The sequence below is a fragment of the Diplodia corticola genome, assembly GCF_001883845.1.
Source record: "Diplodia corticola strain CBS 112549 chromosome Unknown scaffold19, whole genome shotgun sequence".
Classification (NCBI taxonomy): Eukaryota; Fungi; Ascomycota; class Dothideomycetes; order Botryosphaeriales; family Botryosphaeriaceae; genus Diplodia; species Diplodia corticola.
This window is the reverse complement of record NW_017971498.1, coordinates 177,624-203,937: the sequence shown is the minus strand read 5'-3', so window position 1 is coordinate 203,937 and position 26,314 is coordinate 177,624. Positions and strand designations below refer to the sequence as shown.

Genomic DNA, 26,314 nt, shown 5'->3' with positions numbered 1-26,314 from the left:
GCTCTATCTCTCTCTCTCTCTCTCTCTCTCTCTCTCTCTCTCTCTCTCTCCCTCTGTGTGTGTATGTATGTGCAGAAGTCAATAAGAAGAATAAACGAATAGTGTCAAACACCGATCCATATCATGATCATCAACATGATGATGCTGCATCAACGACGTGATGTCGCAACGTGTATCATTAACGTCACCCTTCGCCGTTTTTATAATGTATATAAACACCACGCAGCAGTAGATTCAATAAACCATCCAGAACAACAGTTTTGGTCTTGGCCATGCATCTGCGATCACCCAACAAGTAGGCAGCGACGTGCGTGAGAAGACTAACCGCTGTCGTGGTGGCGATGAAAAGATGCAGACCACGACAGCAGTGAACGAACATCAACGTTAGTGGAAGCGGTGGAGCCTCTCCAAGTTGGCGTTCAGAGACTACCACTTATCTATTCATGCTCTTCCCGCTATCGCGTGCTTTTATTGACATAAACATGACTTGATTTTGATTCCTCTATCATGATTCAATCGTCGGGGGCCAAGTTCCGTCTTGATCACCAAATGCATATTATCATACATACATATCCCCCTTTTGCGCTCCTACTCAGGCATCATCTAATCCTCATCCCAGTTGGGGTTGGGGCCCGGCGGCTTCGGGCCACCCGCCTGGCGAGCGACAATGATCTGGTCAACGGCCAGGACAGTACGCGCGGCCTCTGTTGCCAACTTGATGGCCCAGCTCTTGCTGACCATCAGGTCGAGGATGCCCTCGTCGACGGCATCGAGGACGCCCGTCTTGTCCTCGTTCTCGATGTCGACACCTGCGGTCCAGTAGGGCTTCGAGTCGTCGGCAGCCTTGGAAGCGGCGTGTGCAGTGTACAGGCGCGACAACACCTCGGTGGCATCCAGGCCGGCACTTTCGGCCAGAGTACGAGGAATAACCTCAAAGGCCTCGGCGTACTTCTTGATGGCGTATTGTGAAAGACCAGGCGTCTTCTCACCAATGGCCGTGATGCGCTCGATAAGCTGCATCTCAGCAGCACCGGCGCCAGGAACGAGACGTGCGTCGCGAGTAATGGCCTTGACGACATTGACACCATCATCGACGGCACGTTCAACATCGTCGAGGTGGTTCTGGGTGGCTCCACGGAGCACCAGAGTAGCCGTCCGGGTCTGCTCGTTCTCCTGGCGAAACACAGTGACACGGTCACCACCGATCTCAATGGTCTCGACGACATCGACGGAACCCATCTCATCGGGCATGGGCGCACCGAAGCGAGCCAGAGGAGTACCGCCAACAACGCGGCACAGGCGGCGAAGCTCGAACTTGGAAAGGATCTTGATGACGAGGATGCCGAAGCGGTTGAGGTAGTGCATGGCCAGCTCGCCGACGGTGGAGCCCGCAACAACGACGCGCACACCGGAGTCGTGGAGCTCCTTGATCATGGTCTCAACCTGCTGCTCCTCGCCCTTGGTGAAGTCGAGCATCTCCTTGGCGTTGTGCAGCAGGACGGTGCCCTTGGTCTCGGTCTGGGAGATGTCGATGGCGGAAGTGAAGATGGCGACCTTGGCCTTGGTGGCCTTCTTGACGCTTCCGTCAGGCTCACGGCCAAAGACCATACCCTTGACGACCTTGCTCTGCTCCAAGCTACCACCCATGATCTTGACCACGCGGATGTTGTCGACATTGAAGTTGGCGGGGTTCTTGGGCAGGACTGCCAGCACGGCCTCAGCGACCATGTCGGCCAAGACGTCCTCGGAGCCGCTCTGCTTGGCGGCGACGACGGTACGGATGGCCTTGCTCAGCTGCGTCTGGTCCCTCAAGTCCTGGACCTTGTCGACCTCCAGCTCTGGAATCCATGTGTCAGCATCCATCCGCTTTCCCGGTGAGTTATGCACGTACGCTCGAGCACGCTCAATGCCTCCTTCTGCGCCTTCTCGTAACCCTGCACGATATCGCTCGTCTTCAGGCCCATCCGGATCAGCTGTTCGGCCTTCTTCAGCAGCTCGCCAGCCAGCACGATGACCATGTTGGTGGCGTCGCCCATCTCAGCCTCTTGCTGCTGCGAGGCCATGACCAGCAGCTTGGCGGCCGGGTGCACGACCTCCAGCTCACGTAGTATGGTGGCGGCGTCGGAGGTGAGGATCATCTTCTGCAGGTGGTTGATGACGATCTTGTTGCGGCCATAGGGGCCCAGCGACGTCTGCACCGTCTGGGTGATGGTGCGGCAGGCATCAATGTTGCGGATGACGGCGCCGTCCTCGGCATCGTAGCTGTGCGGCTGTCAGCACCGGGCGGGGTGGTTGGAGGCACCAGGGGGAGGGGAGAGCTCGGAGGTTGCGGGCGGCGGAGGGGCAGCTTGGGCGGGAGGACAACGTACTTGTTGTAACCCTGCTTGAACAGCCCCGCGTTGGGGGCGCTGGGTATCGAGAGCGACATTATGCGGCGGATCTGGGGGCTGGCCGGGCGTAGGAGGGAGGGGCGGTGGAGTATGGGCGGGCTGCGAAAAGTCGAGGAGCTGCCCGCGGGAGGTTGTCGCGTTCGCCAAAACTAGTCGCGTCCGCTGCAAAACCCCCAGGTCTTGGCGCGGGCCCCGTCACCGCCCTGCATCTGCCACGCAGCTTCACAGCTTCACAGCTTCACAGCTTCATAGCTTCACACGGCACTGCTGCAGTACGGCCATCTTTGAAACTTCGTCCATTCACTTCACTAGTAGATGTCTGACTTGTACACTTTCGGCCAACGCAAAAATTGCCGCCCGCAGTATTCAGATCCCGTCCAAAAAAGAAACCCTTCGCAAAGGAGAGAACGCACGCACGTGTGGCAGATGGGGACATTTGATTAGAAAGACCCGGCTACGTCCGCCCGCTGAGCATGCACCGTGAAACACGTCGATGCAGACCGGTCAAGACGCAGCGCATTCCCCCCAGACCCCATATCTAAACGCCAGACGGCCGGCTTGGTAGAGAGAAAAACTTTGAGACGCTGAAGAAAAGGAAATTAGTTAGGAGGAGAGTGGTCGTCCGGACTGTGGTATCTGAATTTCGACGAAAGTAAAGGGATTGGCTGGCATATCATTGCTGATACCCACGACAGAAGCTACTTCATGCCCAAGGCCCGAGTCCTTCATTGCGACGTGCCGTGACGATCAAGGTCGTTCTGGCTGCCGAGGAACATACTCGGTCCAAACGAGCTGGATCGCGCATGCGACGACTTGCGCTGGTGGCTGTGGTGGTGGTGGCTGTGGGGCTTCTTCGACAGCGATCCAACGTCATGTTTGCCTGTCACAGTACACGTCAGTAAGGAGCAACTGATTTCACCAGTCCGACAATCATCAATTGCCTTGGCAGAAAACTCACCGTCACAGCATGCCCGCACATTCTCCAACCGGTCGGCTTCCCGCTCCTGCGCCTCTATGACTTGTCTCAAATCTTCCGCAGAGTCGGCGACGAGCGAAGCATCATAGATCGATGCCTCCTGTCCATTGCTCTTGCTCCGGTGGCTTGAGAACGATCCACGGAAGGTTGCTGTTGGAGGGCGGAACAATCCACTCAGGCTGCTGAAGCGGCCCGATGTGGACGGTGTAGTCGGCGTGAGAGTCGCAGAACGCTGTTCAGCAGCTCGCCGCTTGGCAATTGACGCCAAGCGGCTACGCTGAGGGGAAGAGTTCCTGGTTCCACGGCTGTTGTATGACGAGAGCGACATCCGGGACCGGGCAGTCTGCCGGGAGTTACGCCTGACAAGCCCGGGGCTGAACTCGGACGCCCCGTCCGGGGTCATCTCCTTGTCGTTCGCGCCCGGCTCGTCGTCACGCTCGGCGCTGGTGCGGAGGAGCAGGTAGGAGAGCGCGTTGAACCACGTCTCGTGCCTCTGGCTAGTGGTGGCGGTGAACTTGACAGCGCGACCAGGAGTGATGACGATCAGGCTCCTGCGGTGGAGACCAGGCGGGTACGGGTTATCGTCCGTCTCTACCCGGACATCCTCGATCTGGACGCTCTTTGCCTTAAGCTGCGCTTTACCTGCGGTAGCCGGGTCTTGGTCACTCCAGTACAGAGTTCGAGTGTACGGGTGGACCCAGAAGAAACGCCTGTGTCTGTTGACCGACATCTCCTCGCGACCAGCCTTGCGCGTGTACTTCCACAAGTACTCTCCGATCATGGTCTGAGTGATAGCCTGGACCATGCGTGGATCGATGGCCTGACCATACTCGTCACGACCAACCGGATTGACAGGAATGTTGAAGCGGTTGTCAATTTCCGAGGCAAAGGATGAGACTGAAGTACGGCGTGACATGGGTGAAGAGACCTCGCTGCGAGTCGCTTGGAGACGCGGGCGAGGCGTGGTACCGCTCCTGGCCGAGTGCGGGCTGGTAGCTCTGACACTGTCATGGACGCTGCTGCCGTTCGGAGTACGGGGACGGAATTGCGAGGCGTGGGAGCTGTTCTGGTTCTTGAAGGCAGAGGCGGGCTTTGTAGGGGGGCCCATGGTGCCAGGCATCCTTTGCGTCAAGGCAGCGATGACCTCGCGGTGGTCCCGAGGAAGTGGCGGCGCAGGCTCTGAGCGGGCGCTGCGCATGCTCTGCGAGCTGGTCGGGCGGCGCACCGTCTTGAACGCCGGTGCATCCTTCTTTGAGCTGGAGAATGAGGCCTCTCTGGGAGAAGTGGCGGGTGCATCAATGACAACGCCGATCTCCTTCGCAGCCAGAAGGGCATCAAGCTCAGCAGAAGAGACCATTGTCTGCGCGCCTCCGTCTACCATGGGCGCCTTCGTTCTCTTCGGACGACTTTGCTCCACATTCTCATCGACGGGCTCCTCATTGGCAATGACATGGTTTTCCCTGGACATGGCATTCTCGTAGGCTTCGTTAGAGCCAAGCGCCTTGCGCTCTGCTGGCATGATAGCTTCCTCCGGTTCAACGTGTTGCGTTGAGATGTTTGCGTAGGTCAGAGAAGGAATAACCCTGTGGACCTCTTCGGCGGCAACAGGCTCGACGTGTTGCGCTGAGATATCAGCGTAGGACAGCGAAGGAGTGGCCTTCTCTTCCTCCGTGACAACGGGTTCGGCCGACGTAGAGAAAATTTCCGGAAGCGGCAAGGAAACCGGCTCAACAGACTGACCAAGAACGGAAGAGATCGTCGACGGAATGATCTTAGGAGGTGCGGGAGCTTCAACGGCAACCGGCTCTGAATGAAGAGACGAAATCGAAGAGAAGTGGAGATCGATAGGCTTGATCTCGGGCTCTGCCGGCGCGACAGGCTCCGAGTGCAGAGAAGAAATGGAGGAAAGCCTGAGATCGACGGGCTGGATCTCTGGTTTGACAGGTTCCACAGGCTCCGAGTGGAGAGAAGAAATAGAAGATAATTGGAAGGAAGGTGGGGTGACCTTGGGCACCTCAGGGGAGACCGGCTCAGTATCGATAGACGAGATCTGAGAAAGCTGCGAGTTCGACGCAGGAAGCTCGAGCTCACGCGCAGCGGGGAATTCAGCCTCGACGGGCTCCGACTGAAGGGAGAGGATGGATGATAGTTGCGACGGCTCTGCGGTAGCACGCACAGCCGTTGCCGGAGGCTCCGACTCCCGAGGTTCGGAGTGGATGGAAGAGATGGGAGTGAAATGAAGAGGCGCTGGTGCAACCTTGCGCGGAGTAGGAGTCTCGGGCTCGACAGGCTCCGATTGCAGAGAAGAAACGGACGAGAGCCCAAGCTTGGGAGCCACAGGCTTCTCGGGCTCGATGGGCGCCGAGTGTAGGGCGGAGACGGACGACAGCCCAAGCTTCGGGACGACTGGCGCCTCAGGTTCGACAGGCTCCTCCGAGTGCAACGACGAAACAGAGGAAATAGCAAGGGCAGGTGTGACTGGTGCCTCGGGCTCAATCGGTTCCGAGTGCAGAGCAGCGACGGACGAAAGAGCAAGCTTAGGCGCAGCTGGAGCCGCAGGCTCAACCGGCTCAGAATGCAAGGACGCAAGAGAAGAGAATGCGAGTTGCGGTGCCTCTGGAACGGCAGGTTCGACAGGATCCGATGCCAGCGAGGAAATGGACGACACCTGGAGTTTCTGGCTTTGGGGCTCGAGAGGCTCGACCTGCTGCGAGCTGACCTCTGAGAGGCCGAGGTTGGCGGGTACAGGCGCCGCGTCTTCTTGTGCCAACACCGTCCCTGTCGATGCCGCAGTCGACGCCGGAGAATCGAGGCTCGGCTCTTCAAGCGCCGAAGGGGCCAACTCAGGCGTAGATTCTCTATGTCTAGTCTCCGATGCATCCTGCTCCTTGCCAAGACCAAATCCAAGTCCTCCGGCGATTGCAGCACCAAGAGCCGCCGAGGTGCTCGACACGGGGCGGTGGGACTGAGGCTTCCAGGGCTCGGTGTTCGTAGACGAGTCAACCATAGGTGCCCTGGCCAACGAAGCTTTGCGGATCAGGGCGCGATCGGCAATCGCCTTGCGAAGCTCAGGAGATTCCTGAGGCGAGATGATGGATTGGCGGCCAGGGGTGCCAGGCTCACTCTCAGGGTCCATGTCGCTGTCACGCTCGCTGAAGCTTCCAAGCTCAGCCAATAGGCTCTTTCCACCGTCAGGCTCAGCCTGGCTACCGTCGCTCATGAAACTTGCGGAGGGCGATTTCGTCACATCAGAGGCGTTTCCGTTAAGCGCTTCCGTCGCGTTGCGAGCAGAACGGCGAGCGCCGCGCGTCACCTTGAGGCGGTAGCGCGGCTGCTCAGTCCTCTGAGGAGTCCTGATGTCGACCTCGCTGTCAAGTTCATCGCCAGACGTGGATGCAGTGCTGAGGTAAGAATCGCCGAGGGTCTGGTGCGAGTAGCGGCCGCGAAGCTGACCCTGGTTAGAGCCCACTTCTGTTTCAGTATCTTCCTCGGTGCTGGAGCCAGCCATAGTCTCGACACCTGTCTGGAACGCCTCGGTTTCCGTAGTAGTATCAGGTTCGTTGGCCGTTTCAAAAGCGTCGGACTGGTCGGTAGCAGTCTGGAAGTTTTCATTGCTCGAGGTGAAAGACGCGGACGTCACACGACGACTGAAGGGGCTGAGGCCAACACCACCGATGCTGGGCTTTGGTCTCCTGCTTGGCGTTTCAGGAACGTCGTGTTCGTCGTTGTCCTCCCAATCGCCGTCGTCGACGATGATTTCATCCCTGGAACCTCTTGCCATGCCTAATCTGTCCGGACGAGGTGGTTTCTTGAAGAGATCCTGCTTCTCATTCGGTCGCCGCTTCTTCACAGAAGCACCTACACCATTCACAGCCTCGCGCCGTGCGATGTCGAGCTCGTCCCTGGTTTCCTGCAACAGTCTCCGGAGTTCCATCTTCTCCGTCTTTTCACGGTGGATGTTGTTCTTGAGATTCTGGATCATACGGTGGGCATGCTGCAGAGAGCTCTTCAGGGTTTCTGTCTCAAGTTGGCTGTGACGGGGGGTGAATTTGCTTGGTGATGGTGGCGGCGAGTGGTCAGGGGTGCTCTGGTCGGAGTCGTGGTCGTCGGCCTCTTCGTTTGAGTTCCTTCCGGAGCCGGATTCTTCGAGCCTGCGATGGTATGCAACAGCACGGGCGAGCTCTTCGTTCTGCGACAGCAGGTCCTCGATCTTGCGTGAAAGAGCACCCCTCTCGGCTTCACCCGCGCTGACGTTCCGTCGGAGGCCCATGATCTCAGCCTCGTGTTGCCTGTGGGTAGCCTGGTAGTCATCGTGCAGCTTTCCATGTGCTTGTTTCAGATCTTCGAGCTCACGCTCTACAGAGCTCTTCTCCGAGTTCACGTTTGTCAGGTTCTGGTTCAGGCGGTGTTCCTTATCCGTGGCCTCCTTTTGCTGTGCGGTGAGCTCTTGGATTCTCGTTTCGAGATTCCAGTTCTCGTCCTTGAAGCGTTGCTCGCTTTCGTCCAAAACACGCAAACGTTGTGTCAGACCCTCCACTTCAACTTCCAGGCGGGAGCGCTCGGAACTGATCATCTTCAGCTGCTCATCCTTCTCGGCCAGGGCGGCCTGCAGTTCTCTGACTTGGTTGAGCAGAGAGCTGCTGATCTCGGTGGCAAGTTTGATGTCATGGATGCGATTTGGTTGCTGGTTACGCTGTTTTCTCGACGAAGGAACGGTGATCTTGGAGGGTGAGTTCTGGGCTTCGCTCGAGAAGATGGAGTTACCGTCGGCGTCCAGGGACTGGTGATAGCTGGGCACCCGTGTCTTAGGGATAAAGGCTCGTGCAGTATCTTTGCCAACCTCGTTGAATTCACGTTCCAGCTCGACGAGCTGCGCGCGCAGATCGGGTCCGATTTCCGTCGCATCTTGCTGCACAGAGATCTCCTTGAGACGGTCGCTGAGTTCCTTGCGCTGCTGCACTAGGACGGTGCCCAGCTGCGACGCCTCCTGGAGCCTGCGCTCCGTCTCTTGCAAGTGTGCCTCAAGAGCGAGCTTTGCCTGCGAAGGGGAACCCTCAGCGTATATGGAGAACAACTGGTTGTCGAAGCCAGCATATCTGCGCCGCGAGTCGGAGTTGTTGGAAGCAGCAGGCGAAACGAAGGGGTCGGTGTCGTCGACATCGACAGCGACGACCTTGGGCGGGGACGCGGCCGTGGTCGGCATGGTCGTCGCGAGACGCCAAGTGGAGCGTCAGCGTCGCTGTCGCGGTCGTGGGCGTGGCTGTCGCAGGCGACGAGGGCGCGGGTGGAGAGGATTGGCGTGCTTGGGTTTGTGCGGGCAGCGGCGGGACCGGGGCGGGATGGTTGGCGTCGGTTGTTTGTTTCAAGCTATTAAGATTGGTAGGGAAATGAAAAAGAGTGTCGGTGGCCGTGAGCAAGACAGGCCGCAGAAGAGGAAAAGAAAAGGAAAGGAAATCGGAAGAGGGAGAGGGCGCGCGCGCACAGCAGCCAGCTGTCGTGGTGCCAGCAAGCCGTCCAGAGGTCGAAGGCACGGCGCGGACGGAGTTGAGTGATGCGCGTCGGGCAACAACAACAACAACAGACTCTGGGGGCGAAGGCAGCGGCGCTGGAGGCGCGGTCAACAGTCTTGAGCGTGTCGACGCGTCTCTCTGCCGCTGGGAGGGGGTTAAGGGCGTGAGGAGCTACGCATCGCTGGGGTTGCGCGCGCAGATGGGGAGTGGCCTTCGCGAGGAGCAGAAGCAGAGGGGGCGCGGGCGGCGAGGCGCTATGGCTCCATGGTCGGAGGAGGGCCTAGCTCACCACGCGGCCAAGCGACCTCTCCTGGCCAGCAGCCGCAGCCGCAGCATCTATCCGTGACACATCTGTCTGCAAGCATGCATTCTACGCCTCTGCTGTCTGCCCCCCGCCGTCTGCAGCGACTGCGTGCCGCCGTCCGCATTCCCAGCGCCCGCAACCCGCAACGGCGCGGCACAGGACGTTGAGCATGACGTCCCAGTCTTCTAGACGACACGCCAGAAGCCGCCTCGTCCCGGGCGCCGTCGTGAGTCGCGCCGATCCCAATCGATCCCCTTTCGAGCCAGCTGCCCCAACCACATCTCCGCCCGCGCTCCTTGAATCCAATATATCATACGCGCCCACCGTCGCCCTCCCCACACCTGCCTCCCCTGACGATTCCCGCGGCCCTCGCAGCCTTCCGGCCGGCCACCTCACATGCGCAGGGCTGCGCGGGTGGAGCGCGCCCCGTGCGGGTGATGAGGTGTTCCTGCATGTCTTCCGCGCGGATGTACCGTGCTCCCGCCGCAGCCCACCTCGGCGCGCCGTACCTAGCGGTGGAGAGGCGCTGCTCGGGGCGCTGCTCGGGGCGCTGCTCGGGGCGCTGCTCGGGGCGCAGCCCTAAGGCACCAGCACCACCCTCCGCGTCGCGCGCACCCGGTCGACGTCCGCCCCAAAGTACCGCTGCGACTTGAAGCTGCGTGCAGAGTCAGCGCGAGAGCCAGCGTCGCCCTGGGTGGCGGCGCCGTGTGCAACGTGGCACCCGGCGCCGGGGCAACGCTCGTGCCCGCAAATACGGCTTAAAGTGGCGCATGAAGACTGCTTACCTCCAGCGGACGTTGGCCCTGAGCACGTCCAGACACGCCTTGAGGTACTGCTGCACCTGCGCGTCGACCTTTTCGCCCCAGCACGGCACCTTGGCGTGCGCAACGTACCACTGTCGGTAGCAGCGGTGTAGTAGCTCGTCCGCCCTGTCGTAGCTCTGCTGCTGCGTGAGGCCGAGCCGGCGGCGGAAGATGGAGATCAGGTTCTGGCTATGGCCGACGCTCTATCCGAAATCAGCCAGTCATTTCCGCGACATTACACCCCGCTCTCGCAAGGCTGCACTCACGTGTTCGCGGTGATACGAGAGAATATCGTTTTGGCTGTCTCATGTCAGCGGCGGCGTCGTGCTAGTATTAGCTGGGAGCGCTCGGCCTTACAGCGTCAGGATCTCGGCCACGAGTCGCTCAATCTCCTGGATCGCCTCGTGCTCTACGACGTCTTGCGGCAGATCGACCCCGTAAGCATATCTCCAACAGGTTAATAATTCGCTCCAATAGTGTCTGCTTTTAATTTCTTACTCTTCCAGTGCAAGCAGCGGATACAGCCCAATGTTCTGTGCACGGACGTGCAAATAGCGGCGGATGTTTTCCATGACGGCCATGTCATCAAACTCCTCGCCGTGCAGCTCTGCCACGCTATGACAGAAATGCACATTCGATTTGACGTAGCGCTCCCGGACAGCTGGTCATGCTTTAGCGTGGCGTGGCAATGAGGATATTCGTGGACCCTACCCCGGGGTGATGACTGCGTCACATGTCAGTTACTATAGTGTGTCCCTGTATACGTCACCGGGGCAGCATACAAACCTTTTGAATTCTCTCCCAGATCGATTGAAACAGCAATTGCAATGGCGTCGCCTTCTCAGAAGCCGTGGCACTGTCCTTGGGCACGGAGCTTGCCTCGACTTCATTTACAGCAGCCGAAGTGACAGTCGTCGCCAATCTCTTCGGTGCGTTCTCAGGAAGAAAACTAGGGAAGTGCCTCGCATTCGGCCGAGGACGCACAGAGGGCTCTCTGTGTTCGCTTTTGCCAGTGATTATAGACACCATTGCTGCTACTTCGGACATTCCTTTGTCGTGGTCTCTGCCAAGCTCGCCCTCGTCGAATTCTGGGTCCCTGAATCAGCGAAAACGTCACCGTCCAGTGGTCGTTGGTGCTTACGGTCGTCGAACTCGAACACCTACAAAAGGGATAGATTAGCAACTCAGCCATCCTGGCAGAAGTGTTGGCGCGTACCCAGTATATCCAATCGCAGACAGTGCGGAACTCCTCCTTGCTGACGTCGGGGCACATGATTGCGCTGAAGAAGCAGAAGTCGGCGCTGCACCGCTTCTTGATATCGCGCTCAGAGAGGTCCTTCCACAATGTCTTCCTCATCCACTCTTCGGATTCCCGCTTCACCTCCTCGTAATGCGGGTTCACCTTTGGCTCCGGAGCAATGAACAGGACAAAGAGATCCGGCAGAGTGGCCATGCTGGCGTTCTCTCGGGAGGCGATGGGCGTGGGCGGGCCCACGAATCTTGATTGACGTATGTCCATGATATCGAGTGCTCGCGTCAACTGATTCTGAGGAGGTAGAAGAGACGACAGCGAGACTTCAGGACTGGACCCAAGCAGGGCGGAGGTGATCGCGTGACGGGACGCGTTGTTTGATTTCTTCGTGCACATTGTTTCTGTTGTTGCAAGGTGTCGGTACCGATTCTGCTGTCCCGTGACCCTGGATTGCTTCATGTCTACGTTCATTCATCCAAGTCTTTATTCTTTTATACACGCCCAAGTGGGACGGCTCGGAGCGAAGGCGGAGTCGTATGCCGCGAGCTCGAGCCCTATGGCCGTCATACCACAGCCAAGTGTCAAGCACATGAGCCTGCTGCATATGCTGGAGGGTCGGCAGGCCCTACGGTAGCTTAAAGCCCTAAGTGGAGTGCAACGCCCTTCCTTCCGACGAAGAAGAGCGAGGCCAGAGTGCTCAATTTTTGAATGCTAGACCACAAGCGGCATCACAAGCAGACTCTGCGCGAGGTTCGTGCCACTTCGGTGTGACGGGCATCAGAGGCCCCTTTGCACGGCTGGACCGGCGTCGTCCATCGAGGGTTTATGCCGGCCAGCGGTTGTTGCTCAATGACGGGCCTAGGGTAAGCTGCTAAATACGGATTGCCGCAATCGGTAAAGGAGAGCCGCAATGCGCATTGCCGGTATGACGTTGAGCATGACGAAGCTCAATCCGTCATGGGGCTGTGGTAAGGGTCGAGTGCGCCGTCGAGCACGCGTCGGAGCCGACTCCATCTGGCTGCCAAAAAGCCTGGGCAGGGACGCGTGTCTCCGGTCTGGTCCAGGATTTAGTGCTACAGGAGTCCAGAACATGATGTCAGAACCAGAGGCGTGCGGTTTGCCGAAGGTCAGCAGGACCAGGGTGACTTTGACCGGTCTTTATGCAAGTCTGGAGTTGGTGTTGCGAAGGCGCTAGGCGCGAGAGCCCCGCTTACCTGAGCGTGGCGTTCGCTTCAAGTGACTAAGCGCTGCGATGTCTTGGCCCAGCTTGCCTTTCCCCCCCAGCACACCTCATCCTCCCGGGCTGCCGCTCGCGACATCTCCTTTGCGCTGCTGCCTTGGCGTCGCGTGTCCCTGCTACGACACATCGCATTGCAGCCATGGACGCCCCTGTCGTCTTCAAGAAGCGCTCAGCCAAGGCCAACCCGCGCAAAGTCGCACCGCCGCCGCGCTCGCCCTCCGCACTGTCAGAGTCAGACTCGGGCTCCGAACGTGGGGACGGACGCAGCGTCAAGCGCCGTAAGACCGGCGCCATCGTCAACGCTTCCTCGGCCACCCAGAAGTCCAAGTTCGAAGTCGAAGGTGCCACAAAGTACGCCGCGGACACCTCTGCTACCATCGCCGATTCCAACGACGCCACCAAGCAATCCAATTGGTATGACGAGAATGGGGATGACGCCTTGACTTCCAAAAACTTGCTAGGTAAAACGCGTGCGAGGACCGATGATGATCCCGGCACCGATGGCACCTACAAGGGACACAAGAGCTACTCCAGCTTCATCCAGAAGAACCCAGACGGCCCCAAGGTCGGCCCGGTCAAGCCTACTAACACCAACGTACGCATGGTCACTCAGATTGATTATGCCCCAGACGTGTGCAAGGACTACAAGCAGACTGGCTTTTGCGGTTTCGGAGACTCCTGCAAGTTCCTGCATGCGCGCGAGGACTATGCGGCGGGCTGGAAGCTGGACCGAGAGTGGGAGATAAACACCAAGGGCAAGAAGACGACGGGCACAGTGATGGCATCAGCCAACCGGGATTCCAAAGCCGACGACGACGAGAATGAGGAAGAAGCTAAGATGCTGGAGAAGATCCCGTTCGCCTGCATCATCTGCAAGAAGCCCTACACACAGCCTATAATCACAAATTGCGGCCACTACTTCTGCGAGAAGTGTGCACTGCAGAGGTTCAGGAAGAATCCCAGTTGTGCAGCTTGCGGCGCGGGTACTGGAGGGAGGTTCAATGAGGCCAAAAATCTCAAAAAGCTGTTGGAGAAGAAACGGGATAGGGACAACAAGAAGAAAGAGAAACTCAGAGAGGAGGGTCAGGAAGTCAGTGACGATGAGGGCAAGGACTGAACGGGGGAAGGGGTGGGAAACAAACCAAAACAACCATTGGTTTCTCGAAGCGCGGCTCATGAGATTCTTGGCCAGGCACCGAGCCCTTGTCCGGTGTCGTGCAGATTTACGTGAGGCAGCACGGATCGCTCGTTTTAGGGTCTAGAACGCAGGTCGTGGTAGCCTCTCCACCAAACCCATCGAATTGGAAAAGCCCGCCTTGATGTGGCTGTACACGACGGTATCACTCGCATCAAGGTACATTACAGAAACCTGCCAGGATTGAGCTACACTTGCCAGGGCAGTGCGCTTGGCAAGGCTAGATATATTCGGGTTCAGACTATTCGTACTCCTTCATCAAGGCATTATTCTCGACCATCTCTGCAAACCGGTCAATCGCAGTCGAATGGGCCCAAGGCTTGAGGTCGATTTCCTGTCGAATAGTCTCAGCGAAGCAGCCGCTCCACCCATTCCTTGGATACTTTTTCACAACATCCTTGATGGTGTCGGGATGAACCAGCTCCTTGTGGTGACCGGCATTGTCAAACAAAGTCGAGATCTGGACCAGTAGGGCGACGCAGCTAAGAGTGCCTGTCTCGCCGGGATCCTGATGGCGTATGATTGCTTCGGCCACGCTTTCGGCTTGGCTCTTGTCGGCGCCGAACCGCAGCAGGGTCTGCAGTGCCTCGATACCGCCCCAGAAGTCAAAGCTCATATGAGTGGTGCGAAGGTTTTCCTGGGTGGTACCGATGTCGTGGAACAGACACACGAGGAGCCAGGTCTCTGCATTGACCCATCCATCGGAAAGGAAGTGGGGGAAATGGGTTTGGGTGATCGACATGCCATAGTAGTAGACACGGAAGCAGTGGTTCAGTGTCTCAGTTGGGAGTTCCTTTTGCACGCGTGCCAGGCTCTGGCGCACCAGCTCCGTGTCCGGATATTCGATATCGGCGATGGAAAATGGGATGGCAGGCTTGAGATTTCCTTGAAGAGCGACTGAGGGGTTGCGGGGAACGGCGCGCCAGCCGTAAGGCTTGTCTGTGGCGGACATTCTGTGGTTTTCGAGTGAGTACGCTTGATCCTGGAAAGCACAAATTGTAGAAAGTAACGATTAAATATTTCTTCTATGAAGTGCAGTAGCGCTGATTTACTGGCAAAGATTTCAAACGTTGGTCAGCAAGTTGCAAGGGTGTCTGTGATATGTCTAAGTCGCAGGACACTACGTCACGATACGTCTACTGGTGCTTACGCTGAGCCCACAGCAGGTCAGATGATTTGGGCGCTTCGACCCCGTCAAAGATGCTGCGTTTCTCCTGTGTGGGCAAGTGAAAGCGAACACCCGAGCGTGTATGTGGGTTCCAGATCGATCCAAACACATTTCAAGAATAGATGTACTACCCATGTAGTTAGGACATGATATTTCTGTGAGATAGACGTAGGCGGGCTCAATCCTTTTGTATAATGTGCCGAAAATGCCGACTGTGACGATAATCGCATTTCCGCGGAGCCCGACGGAGGTGATATTGTTCAGATCGCTTGATTCGAGCGTGATGTTGATGTTAGCTTCGAGGCCACGTAGGCTAAATCCCCCGGAAACCCCGGATCTGATAAATATCATTTCCTGCCCGATGGCGCTGGTGTCACCGGCACCATTGTCTGGCTTCCATATCCACGGCACCATTCGGCACTCTAATCCCACGATGCAAAGTTCATTCGTTTCCGAACTCTTCCTGGTTGTGTTTCTGTGCACATGTCAGATCACTGCTGCCTCGGCACAGCGCACGACGAATTACTCCACATGGATGGCCACCAGCATCATCTCACGCGGGGAGGGCATTTTGACTGGGAACGGCGATGTCTCCCAGCTGCTCCAAGCAGGATTCACTCAGAAAGCGTTCCGCGGCTGGCTTGAGCGATACCCGGACGACCCGGACGCAGAGCTCATAAGCTCGTACATCAAGCAGAGCACCGATTCAGTTGTCGCCGCCGTATCCAACGCCGCAGCCACCATCAACACGTATCCGCTAGACCGGCTCTCCAACGGCGACAGCCTCATCGCCCTCTACCAGTCAAGCGGCAACGAAACGTACGGCGCCGCGCTCTCAGCGCTGCGCCAATCCATCGACCTGCAGCCGCGGAATGCCGAGGGCGGGCTGTTCTACTACGTGTACCCCTACTGGTCCTACCTGGACGGCATGTACTCGCTGGCGCCCTTCTACACGCGCTACACGGAGCTCTTCGACGCCGCCAACACGTCGGCGGTGCCGGACGACATGCTGCGGCAGCTCGACCTCCTGTGGCAGCACTGCAGGGTCAACGCGTCGGGGCTGCTGGTCCACGGATACGACGACTCGCGCACCGCCGTCTGGGCGGACCCGGTCACGGGCGCGAGCCCGCACGTGTGGGGTCGCAGTCTGGGGTGGTACCTCATGGCGCTGGTCGACACGCTAGAACTGCTGATGGCCCACGGCGGCGGGACGGCGGGAGAGCAGGAAAAGCGGGAGAAGCTGGAGGAGGCGCGGCAGCATCTGCTGGAGCGGTTCGCGGAGCTGGCGGCGGCAGTGGTGCGGGCGGTGGACGGCGAGAGCGGGGCGTGGTGGCAGGTGCTGGACCAGCCAGGGCGGGCGGGCAATTACATAGAGAGCAGCGGCAGTGCCATGTTCGCGTACGCGCTGCTCAAGGGCGCGCGGATGGGGTTCCTGGCGGCGGAGCCAGCTCCTGGCGCAGGGACGACGTGGACGCATGTGGCAAGCCGAGCGTACGAGTACCTGGTCGACAGGTCCGTCGTAGTCGACGACGGGAACGGAACGCTCGGCTTCAATGGAACCGTGTCCGTTTGTAGCCTGAACTCGACCGCGTCGTACGAGGTGAGCTACCCATACCCTTATGCACGGTGCTGCAAGCAAGCCTCTTCTAAACAGCTCGCAGTATTACATCGGACGGCCAATCAAATACAACAGCGTCTTGGGGTCCGCCGCATTCGTGCTTGCGTCTGTGGAGTATGAGGCATTGAGTGCCGGATCAGGAAAGTAACACAACAAGAAACGACATGTCGGGGACAGCAGGGGAAACAGCCGGGAGTATGATGAATCATATCGATACGGTGCCTGTGAGAGTCGGGCGTCCTCTCCGGATGCTTCCTGGAGAAGCCTCGTCATTCCACGTTCTTTCGGTAACGTGTTGGCCTGGGTTATGCGTTTGATGGGGTTATGCGCCTACCAATCGGATATTGGTCGGTATTTTCCAGATACCTACCCTATTTGTATCAGAAACGCAAAATCACCACTACCAAGCGCTTACCTTATGCCCCCTACGTATATGAGGCCGTGCTAGCCATGAGAATTAAGAGTTCCAGGAGGTATTTCGCATCAGATTGTCGGTTCTCATACAGGTTTGCTGACAAAGAAAAAGGGCCGAGAAAATACCAATTGGTGGACGCATAACCCCGTCAAACGCATAACCCAGGCCAATACGTTACCCGTTCGACGGTCAGTTGGTAAGCAGGTCCTGGCCTCGGAGCAAGGCCAAGTTCTCTGGTCGGTCTTCTACTGTCATATGCAACTGCGTCAACGGTAGTAGTGCAGCCAAACCGTCATTCACCCAAAGGCCGACAGAGCGGATTAGTCAAGCATGCGAATCAAGCTGGTTTCGCGGCTCGGTGCACACGCGCCGATCAGCAGAAGGTGGATTTAAGCTTCGGCCTCGGCGTCGCGAGGGCTGGATGGTGGAGCAGATGGAGACGGGGAGACGGGGAGACGGGGAGACGGGCCATCTAAGTCGCTCGGGGCTCGGCCTCGCCTTCCTTTCAACTTCACCTCTGCCCATACGTCATCCGCCATGCAGCCCTTGCGCAACGCCTGCACAACTCCGACGCGCTCCATGCCCGCCGGCACCCTGCGGCTCTTGGGCGCGGCACATGGCCCTCACGAGGCTATTTCTAGACGGCCGCCAGCCCAGATGACCTTTTGCTTAACCCAGTGGCAACCGCCTTAGCGCTGTCGACATGCCTTCTTTCGGCCGAGTCGCCCTTGCAAACCTCCATCTCTCCGCGATCGCCATGACGCGCTGATCGCTTCTTTGCTCGCCAGCAGAACTCGTCGTTACTGGGCCTTTACCTCGGTAGAAGGACCCACCATGCATGTCGACAGGATATGGCGTCAGCTGGCCGATTTCCAATCCACTGCGCGCTGGGGAAAATGCCGAGCACCCACCCACACGGCCAGTAGCTCATCGCGTCTCGGCCGGCGTTAGGGCTTTGCTGCTCCGATATGTCAACGTCAACACCGTGTACATTTCCTGCTTTGCTCCAATAGATCTATCAGCACTGTGCCTGTCCGTAGCCATCCAGAAACTCCACGTTTCCTATTTCCTGTTGAATTGTCTACTTGATACCCCGTTTCCACTCCCCGATCGCAGTGTTCCGTTCGCAATGGCCAGCAATGATCTTGGCGAGGGTGTGGTGAGAAGCACGAGCAGGAGATTGACGTACGCGGCCGACGGCCTCACGTCTGGGGTCCCATCTTCCTCCATCCCAGGGGAGACGGCGCAGGCTGCTCCTGCAGAGAGGGAATCTTTCGAGTCTGGAACACCGGTCGACAGGCGAAGTATGGACGAGAAGGATCCAGAGAAGGACGACGTAACACCCCACCACTTCCAGGATACTACCGACGACGATATCGAGAGGCAAACCCCGACGGAGCAGAGAGCACCTGCGGAGAAGCAACAAGAAGAGAGAGATCCAAATCTTGTCGTTTGGGACGGTCCAGATGATCCAGTGAGTCTGGCAGAGCATTGCTTGTTGCCGAGCTCAAACACTCATCGACACTAGGGAAATCCAATGAAATGGGCGGCATGGTACAAGTGGACTGTCACACTCGCCCTCGGGATGATGACCTTCTGCATCACCTTCGCATCCAGTGTCTTCTCCACAGCAACCGAAGTAACCGCAGAGAAATTCAACGTCTCTACGGAGGTGATGACGTTAGGAACTAGCCTGTTTGTTTTGGTGAGTCTCTTCCAGAACATCTGAGATGGCCTCTGGCTCCTCCGCCTCTGACCCTAACAATCACCAGGGCTTTGCCTTTGGCCCAATCATGTGGGGCCCGCTCTCGGAGCTCTATGGCCGAAAGTATCCTCTGTTCTTCGGCTTCTTCGTGTTCAGCATCTTCCAAATCCCGGTCGCGGTCGCCCAGAACCTGCAGACCATCATGATCTGCCGCTTTTTCGGAGGCTTTTTCGGTTCAGGTGCGGATCCTTAGCTCTGCCGTGTAACGTTGCTCGCGGCTGACGTCTTGATACAGCACCGCTCGCCATCGTCGGTGGCGCCTTGGCCGACTTCTGGGACCCGATTGACCGCGGCATCGCCGTCTGCGTCTTCGCGGGTGCTACCTTCATTGGCCCCGTCGCCGGTCCAATCGTGGGTGGCTTCATCACCATGAGCCATCTCGGCTGGAGGTGGACGGAATACATCACGGCCATCATGGGCTTCTTCTTCGGGACCATCGGCTTCTTCGTGGTGCCCGAGACATACGCGCCAGTTCTGCTGCAACGCCGGGCCAAGAGCCTCCGCTACGGGACGAAGAATTGGGCGTTGCACTCCCGACATGACGAAGTGCGTGTCGACCTGAAGTCCATTGGCCGGAAGTACATCCTGAGGCCCTTCGCCATGATCGTCTTGGAACCAATCCTGCTGCTGGTCACTCTGTACATGTCGGTGGTGTACGGAGTCCTGTACCTCTTCTTCGAGTCGTACCCGATCGCCTTCCAGGAGACACGCGGCTGGAACGAGGGCGTCGGGGCGCTGCCATTCCTCAGCATCACCGTCGGCGTGGTCATCGGGGGCGGGCTGATCACCTGGACGTCGAAGACGCGGTTCAAGCGCAAGATGGAGAAGCACGGCAGGGTGATCCCGGAGGAGCGTCTGATCCCAATGGTCATCGGCGGCTTCCTGTTCCCCGCGGGCTTGTTCTGGTTCGCGTGGACCAGCAGCCCCAACATCAGCCCGTGGCCGCAGATCGTGGCCGGGGTGCCCATCGGGGCGGGCATCCTCATGATCTTCCTGCAGGGACTCAACTACATCATCGACGTGTACATGATGAACGCCAACAGCGCCATCGCCGCCAACACTTTCCTGCGCAGCTTTGCCGGGGCGGGATTCCCGCTGTTTGCCGTTGCCATGTAAGTTGCCGAGCCCTGACGTCGCAGGCTGGACGCATGGTGAGCTAATCGTACATGGCCCAGGTATCACACATTAGGAGTTGACTGGGCGACGACGCTTTTGGCTTTCATCGCCGTGGCCTTGTTTCCAGTGCCTATTCTGTTTTATGTCTATGGAGCCCGGATCAGAAAGATGTCGCGCTACAGCCCGTCCGCCTGAACGAGGGTGTTGTAAAGCAGGTGTGTCGACAAAGTAGGGCTGAGGACTGGGGCGTCTACTACTTTGAGCTCAGACTCTTGAACTCCCGAGTCCGGATTGTTGTTGTTGTGTAATGAGTAACATGAACATTCATGGTTGTATGTGCTCGTCTGGATGTAGTCATAGTTTTAGAATACCATGGTGGTGCCGCATTCTCAGATGAGAACATCGTGCATCGTGCATCCCGCCACAACGGACCACAAAAACCAGACGCTTCTGTAGCACGCCAAGGTACGTCCTCGTAGGTAATTGAGTTGTGTGTCTATACTATAATGGCCTTGGTCCTGCCGTGGACCGGGGGCATTGAAAACGCCACCTCCTTGATGGAAGGGACTTGTTTGCTGGGGCCTTGGCCTGGCGTCATACCGCCTTCACCACCTTATCGGCACCGTGTGCACGAGCCAGACGGCTGGCGGTCTCAGGTAGATAAAGTTTGCCGTCGAGAAAGGGCCGGCGGCGGTGCATCTGCGGAAGAGGCACAGGAAGCGGAAAGGCGGTCGGGCAACAGGGCGGCCTGTGTTGGCGTGAGCGGAGCTGCCTCTGCACATGTCACTGTGGGGCACAACATGAAGGCGGGCGAGGATCGGGACGGGAGGGGTGTTGTTCTAGAAGACTGGGGTTCTGCAGTGTGCGCAAGCCACGAGAAGAGGAGCGTGGCAGGGTTGCGTCCGGGTTGCCATGGGGTGATCTGCCGTGGCACGCTCGCCGGCAGGCCCGGACGGGCAGAGGGTGCAACAGCGGCGGTGGTGATGAGGCTGGTGAGAGCGAGTCAGGGGCAGTGGTGGCGGAGCTTTTGACGTGCAGGCGTGAGGCCAGCAACCGAGTGCGGAGATCGAGACTGGTCTGGTCTTGCCGGTTCTTGTTCGGTCGAGACACGAGACGGCGCTGACGATGCGGCATGCGGGCGGCTAAGTTTAGCAACGGCGGCTGCGCCCAGCGCGCGAAGCATCACCATCGTCTTCTCGTGTCCACAACACCACCACCCTGCACGCTGCAGAGAGGCGCTGCAGGGAGGCTCACCCGCCGGCTGGGATCTGCCATTGTTTGTGGCCGTCGTGCCCTCGCCCTCACCGGACCCTCACCGTCTTGGGCGACCGTGCCTCGAAGCGGAGCGCAGGCCTGCGCAGATCGCCCAGGCTGGCGCGACGTCCGATAGGCGCCCGCAAAACACCACCGCCGCACTACCTCTTCCGCCTGCCGCCGCCGCCGCTCCTGCGCCGCTCCTGTGCTCCTCTGAGGTCAGACGGACGTGACGCCCGCCAGTCGCATTCCAGCCGCCCTGATGATCCCGTTCCTTGCGCCGGCACGGTGCCAGCTAGCCCGTTAGGCCGCCACTTGCTTTTGCTGTCGGAGACTTTGCTCTCGTCTTCTTCCTGTTTGGGCTGTCAGGCGGGCGTCATCAGGCCCTGTGGCAGCATCCAGTTCCCCATATTTCCGCCTGCCGGACCCACCGTTTCTCGCAGCGCGCGCGCAGCATGCGCCGCCAAGTGTCCCGCGCGCCAAGGGCGCAGTCGGTGCAGTCAAGCCATGCCGTGAGCTGACGAGCTGGATGGAGCTCAACCGTGGGTGCGCGTTCCCGTCCAGCCAGACTAGCCACGGCGCCGCTCAACACCATGCACGCCCGCACGGCTGGATCGCAACTGCAAATTCCCGCCGTGGTGAGCAGCCCGGAATGCGCAGAGGCCAGCGCTGGCAGCACGCAGAGTCAAGGCGTGCAGAGGCGGCCAACGACGTAGCTAGCGCCGGCGGCGAATAGTCGGTGCGTGGGTGGTTGGGTCAGATGCCTGTCGCGGTTCGATCGCTCTCGTGTGATCTTACCCTTGGCCGCCAACGTACCTTGCAGCTCCTCCGACTGAAGCGACATCCCGGATCGTCGCCATCGCCCAGCCCGCAAGACCCTGCTCTGCACCTAGGTTTAGCGCTGCCGCTCTGCATCGCCCGTCTGCGTATATAAAACCGCCCGTCCGCCGCCATGACTGCCGCCCACCATCCACAGCAAGCATTCCGGCGGCTAATCACTTATTAATTCCATAATCCAACCACATCCACACATCCCACACATCCACAATGCAGTACCTCGCCGCCATCGTCGCCGCCGTTGCGCCCCTCGTCGCCCTCAGCGCTGCCGCTCCGGCCACCGACAGCATGCCCAACGGCTTCGTCAAGCGCGAGGTCGGCCAGGTCACCTTCTGCACCGGCCCCGACAGCACCGGCGACTGCATGACCCAGACGTATGCCACCAACCAGTGCATCGTCCTGCCCGCGCCCTACAACGGCAACGTCCTGACCTTCATCCCCGACCACGGCAACCTGTAAGTCCTCGCCCAGCCCACCCAACGCCGACCAGCCTGCTGATCATGTACATACAGTGTGCGCATCACCAACTCGGCCGAGACCTGCACCCTGCACGGCGACCTCTTCCTCGAGTTCCCCGGCTCCACGCAGTTCGACGACTACAACGGCGTCGACTACAGCAACGCCACTTCTTTCCTCATCCAGCGCTGCGATTCCTGCGCTTAAGCTCGCATCTCTGCTGCAACTCTAGCCCTCTCACCCCTCCGCCCATTGGGACGAATGATGCCCACTGTACAGGTGGCGGCACGAAAGAGGTGGAGGTTCCGATCCTTGTTAATACTGCCTTGGGCGAAAAAAAGATGCATGCGGCACGGCGTTTTGTCTTGTTTTGAAGGGTTTGGCTTTGGTTGGCGACGGCATAATGGTTACGACACGACACTCTCTCGACGACACTCTCTAATGACAACGGCTGGATGGATAGAGCTCCCGCCCACGACGATCCCTACGACATAATCAGTAATGATAATCAATCGAGATGGTTGACATGGACTGGATGTATGCGTGTCACGTGCTGATAGATTGGTGCACAGCTCATGCAGCGAATGACGCAATACGTGCTTGAATCCCATGTGGTTTGCGTGGGACACGGCTGAGCGAGTTGGTGTCTCGGGCAGGGGCGGGCTGTGCTGTTGCAAACACCCCTCACCCCTCCTCCTCCTCCGTCCACTCCACTTCTCCACACGCCTGCTATCTCCGTGGCCCCCAAACATGGCGCACAACGCATGTCAGCAGCGGCTGTGCTCATTCGACCCGCTTTTAGAACTGCCCGCAATGAGCCGCATCTGCACCACCCCGGCCTCTGTTTAAATACCGCTTGCTGCCCACAATCGCCCTCTCCACCCTGCCGCAATGGCGTTCCCCGAGGCCAACAACACAGACTCCCTTGCGCTCGGTTTGCGCTTGGGCCTGGCATCGCCCGAGTCCGTCCACGGGAAGCACGAGGAAGCAAAGGTCGCCTTCAACAAATTCGTCGATGCGCGGTACAAAGATGGCTCAAGTGCATACTCTGAAGTTGGGGTGCTCCTGGTGTGCTGGACCGACGACGACCTGGACGTGAAGGCCGAGGTAAGCAGGCGCCCAATCAGAGCATGCCGTTTACATGCTCAAGCAGCGGCAGGTTGACATGCTCAAGCAAGTCTTCGACGAGCAATTCCGCTTCTACACCGAAGTCTACAAGATTCCGAGCGAGGATTCCGCAGCAAAGTTACGCGCAAAGATGCAGCGCTGGGCCCATAAGTTTGAGGGCGCCCAGAAGCTAAGCATCATCTACTACGCCGGCCACGGTAGCCAGGTCGATGGAAATTCCACAGATTTGGCGATACACGGGTACGCTCTGAGCCGCCTTGCTTGTCGTATGGAAACCTTATGAGTACAGGACTCGCCAGGAAACAAAAGCGAACACGTTCTTCAACTCGTCATTCCAACCGTTGAACTTGACGGACACGGACTGTTTGCTGATCCTCGACTGCTGTTTCGCTGCCGCAAGCTTTTCTCGAGGCGAAATCGGCCGGAGGAAGTTTGAGCTCCTTTGCTCCGTGGCTCCCAGCGAACTGGCTTACGGCCCCAAAAACGCCAGTTCCTTCACCAAGGTTCTCTGCGCTGCTCTTGAGGATTTGCTGGTAGAGCACCCATCGCAAGGCTTCTCCACCTCGGAGCTGTACAGAAAACTTTACCACAAATCTATCCGGACCAAGAAGCCCTTCTTGTTCGACCAATCGTCCAAGAACTTCGGCTGGATTTACCTTCGCCCCTTCTACTACGGGCCAGAAGCAAAACAGGAAAACATAGCTGTCGAACTACGCTTGGAAATGTCTAGAATGCCCGCGGAACCGGAGATGAAGGAGTTGGCGGCTCACATGCAATATCTTCCACTTGTGAAGAAGCTGAAGTTCCAGCATTTGCACGCCCCAGACCACATTCTTCAGGAGTTTTTCGACGATTTGATCAGGCGGCAGAGAATCAGGCCGTTCATCAGGACTCTTCGCCAGCGAGTCGCCATGAGGCGCAACAAGGCCTTCGGCTTGCCCGATACCGAAGAGGAAAAGCGAGTCGCTCGTGACGACGTCATCGACTTGTACGACTGGGGAGTCGAGTCAGAACATATCCCGCCCCGTGGGCCGGTTCGGCGTGCAAGCATGCATTACAAAAAGGGTCTTTCCAGACAAACGACCGCCGTCGACAGCAGTGCCAATGACGACAATTGCATCGAATACGAGGATACTTCTCCAACTAAAAACACCGTGTTCTTCGCAGTCTCGCTCACGACAGCTCTCAATTCCCCGGTACTGAGGGCAAGGCGAAAGTATGCGGAACTCTCGCCCATCAAACATCTCCTCGAGTTTTCCGTTACGTTTTTAATCCTTTCCTTGGAAATGATGTTGCGCTGGTGTAATGCGATTTGCGAGTGGGCGCGGCAGTCCCGAAGACAACGAGACTAGAGTGCCTCGTCTTTTTGGTTGATTTACTTTCGTTTGTGACTTGGATCGCCCTTGGATACCCATTTGCATGTACTACGGTGGACGTCAAGAGTCCACTAATAATACGTTTTCTTGCGCATAATCAAGGGAGCGCGCTACCCGTGCTTTTCTTAATTGCTGGCGAGGCTGAACGTGCCACCTGACCTCGTCGACGAAAGCGCATCACCAATTCATCCACCAATATGCTTCCACAACAAACCAGCAATTCGGCCATTCCGAAACTTTCAGCGGAAATATGGCACCTTACTTACAAAGAGTTCCAAAACTCTGGTCCTTGTCTTGTGACTTGGAATCCGACATATCCCATCCGGACGTTTGCTTCCACCGCCTTCATACTGGGATGATTAGCAGAATCTTCTACAACTTACTGTGTCCGATCTCCGATTGCTGACAATGCAGGTGGGATGTGGGCCGACTCTGGTTTGAGCGTTTGAGCCTCACCGACCCCGCCCGTGAAGGTCGCCCACATGCCAGCAGTTGACTGGTTTGTAATGCCTACTGGGCCAATCGGTGGATGAAGGACGAGGCTGAGCCCTTCCAAAAGCAAATCCGGCTGCGCCACCTGGCTTCGCTGAGGCCCATTGTATTGGCCGCATGGGGAGTGTGTTCCGCGGTGGGGGCCGAAATCTTCGGCTGCGGTGCACACTGCTGCCTCCCGCAGTCGCACGGCTTGGGGGCTGCGGGCAGGCCGTCGCTGGTGCCTTTGGAGGCGGCAGCTCTCCCTTTCAGCCTCGTCAGGTATAAAGTGAGGCTGCGGCGTGCTGTCCGGGCGGCATCGCAGCTGCAGAGCAGCCCAGCTCGACCGAAACCACCGTCTTCATCGTTGCGCTTTCAGTCCCAGCCTTCCCCACCATCATGGTAGGCCTCGTCTCGGCCAACGACAGTCATGGCTGAGGGCGGCTAACACGAGAAAATCCTATAGGCCGAGGAGGAACAGCAACAGCCCGAGGTGATCGGCGCTTCCGAGACCAAGGAGGCCGTTGCCGGCGAGGAGGACGATTTCCGTTCAGTAGTCAGGCCGGGGCAACACGCCATGGTATGCGACCTGGATCACTTTTTGTGTTGCCACAGGGGCTAAAGCTCGTCAGTTGCCCCTGAACTTCGGACAAGGCGACCTCGTTTATTACGTGCCGGACCCTCGAAGGCCAAGGGCAAGGCAAGGCCCTTACAAAGTCTTGAAGGGCAGAAGCGGCGGCCGCGGACATCCCCCGCTGTACACGCTGGAGGGCTATGGCAGAGAGGTGTCGGAAGCGAACCTGGCCTATTAGGGGGCGACCGTGGGATGATTGTGGTTACTTCGCGACATAGCACATGAATATTCGTCTCTGACTAGTCTATTGGACGGCTGGCTGCATGAGCTGTGGTGAGACTAGGTTGCTGACCGGAAGCGGGCAGACGGCGAGGCTGTGTTCTGCGCCACCTACAGGCATTGAGCGCTGCCTCACGGCCTCGTGGATCGATCGTGGCACAGGCTTGCATGGGCAGGGCTGGCCGGC

General features: G+C 58.4%; 10 protein-coding genes across 10 annotated transcripts; 6 read left to right on the top strand and 4 right to left on the bottom strand.

Annotated features, from left to right (window-relative positions):
* Positions 1-603: 603 nt before the first annotated feature.
* BKCO1_1900073 (t-complex protein 1) lies at positions 604-2,428 on the bottom strand (the record flags this gene model as incomplete). The annotated part of the gene is made up of 3 exons (XM_020272101.1): positions 604-1,838; positions 1,892-2,262; positions 2,370-2,428. 3 exons carry the CDS (start codon positions 2,426-2,428, stop codon positions 604-606), a joined length of 1,665 nt encoding a protein of 554 aa, XP_020131325.1.
* Positions 2,429-3,115: 687 nt separating this feature from the next.
* BKCO1_1900072 (anucleate primary sterigmata protein a) lies at positions 3,116-8,569 on the bottom strand (the record flags this gene model as incomplete). The annotated part of the gene is made up of 2 exons (XM_020272100.1): positions 3,116-3,270; positions 3,349-8,569. 2 exons carry the CDS (start codon positions 8,567-8,569, stop codon positions 3,116-3,118), a joined length of 5,376 nt encoding a protein of 1,791 aa, XP_020131324.1.
* A 1,190-nt stretch (positions 8,570-9,759) lies between these two features.
* On the bottom strand, positions 9,760-11,631 carry BKCO1_1900071 (terpene synthase metal binding domain protein; the record flags this gene model as incomplete). The annotated part of the gene is made up of 9 exons (XM_020272099.1): positions 9,760-9,835; positions 9,966-10,186; positions 10,250-10,283; positions 10,341-10,430; positions 10,482-10,644; positions 10,695-10,707; positions 10,770-11,071; positions 11,125-11,143; positions 11,200-11,631. 9 exons carry the CDS (start codon positions 11,629-11,631, stop codon positions 9,760-9,762), a joined length of 1,350 nt encoding a protein of 449 aa, XP_020131323.1.
* A 983-nt stretch (positions 11,632-12,614) lies between these two features.
* On the top strand, positions 12,615-13,592 carry BKCO1_1900070 (ccch and ring finger protein; the record flags this gene model as incomplete). Its single annotated transcript, XM_020272098.1, has 1 exon — positions 12,615-13,592. The coding sequence occupies one exon, from the start codon at positions 12,615-12,617 to the stop codon at positions 13,590-13,592; it is 978 nt and encodes a 325-aa protein (XP_020131322.1).
* A 319-nt stretch (positions 13,593-13,911) lies between these two features.
* Positions 13,912-14,622, bottom strand: BKCO1_1900069 (cyanamide hydratase; the record flags this gene model as incomplete). The annotated part of the gene is made up of 1 exon (XM_020272096.1): positions 13,912-14,622. The coding sequence occupies one exon, from the start codon at positions 14,620-14,622 to the stop codon at positions 13,912-13,914; it is 711 nt and encodes a 236-aa protein (XP_020131418.1).
* Positions 14,623-15,271: 649 nt separating this feature from the next.
* On the top strand, positions 15,272-16,604 carry BKCO1_1900068 (glycoside hydrolase family 105 protein; the record flags this gene model as incomplete). The annotated part of the gene is made up of 2 exons (XM_020272095.1): positions 15,272-16,438; positions 16,500-16,604. 2 exons carry the CDS (start codon positions 15,272-15,274, stop codon positions 16,602-16,604), a joined length of 1,272 nt encoding a protein of 423 aa, XP_020131216.1.
* A 1,396-nt stretch (positions 16,605-18,000) lies between these two features.
* Positions 18,001-19,947, top strand: BKCO1_1900067 (mfs multidrug transporter; the record flags this gene model as incomplete). The annotated part of the gene is made up of 5 exons (XM_020272094.1): positions 18,001-18,345; positions 18,400-18,576; positions 18,644-18,815; positions 18,872-19,748; positions 19,812-19,947. The coding sequence occupies 5 exons, from the start codon at positions 18,001-18,003 to the stop codon at positions 19,945-19,947; spliced, it is 1,707 nt and encodes a 568-aa protein (XP_020131416.1).
* Positions 19,948-22,053: 2,106 nt separating this feature from the next.
* BKCO1_1900066 (uncharacterized protein) lies at positions 22,054-22,506 on the top strand (the record flags this gene model as incomplete). Its single annotated transcript, XM_020272093.1, has 2 exons — positions 22,054-22,298; positions 22,356-22,506. The coding sequence occupies 2 exons, from the start codon at positions 22,054-22,056 to the stop codon at positions 22,504-22,506; spliced, it is 396 nt and encodes a 131-aa protein (XP_020131417.1).
* Positions 22,507-23,190: 684 nt separating this feature from the next.
* On the top strand, positions 23,191-24,779 carry BKCO1_1900065 (tyrosine-protein phosphatase non-receptor type 6 protein; the record flags this gene model as incomplete). Its single annotated transcript, XM_020272092.1, has 3 exons — positions 23,191-23,406; positions 23,459-23,667; positions 23,717-24,779. 3 exons carry the CDS (start codon positions 23,191-23,193, stop codon positions 24,777-24,779), a joined length of 1,488 nt encoding a protein of 495 aa, XP_020131210.1.
* Positions 24,780-25,673: 894 nt separating this feature from the next.
* Positions 25,674-26,086, top strand: BKCO1_1900064 (uncharacterized protein; the record flags this gene model as incomplete). Its single annotated transcript, XM_020272091.1, has 3 exons — positions 25,674-25,676; positions 25,741-25,854; positions 25,907-26,086. The coding sequence occupies 3 exons, from the start codon at positions 25,674-25,676 to the stop codon at positions 26,084-26,086; spliced, it is 297 nt and encodes a 98-aa protein (XP_020131211.1).
* Between the last annotated feature and the right edge of the window lie 228 nt (positions 26,087-26,314).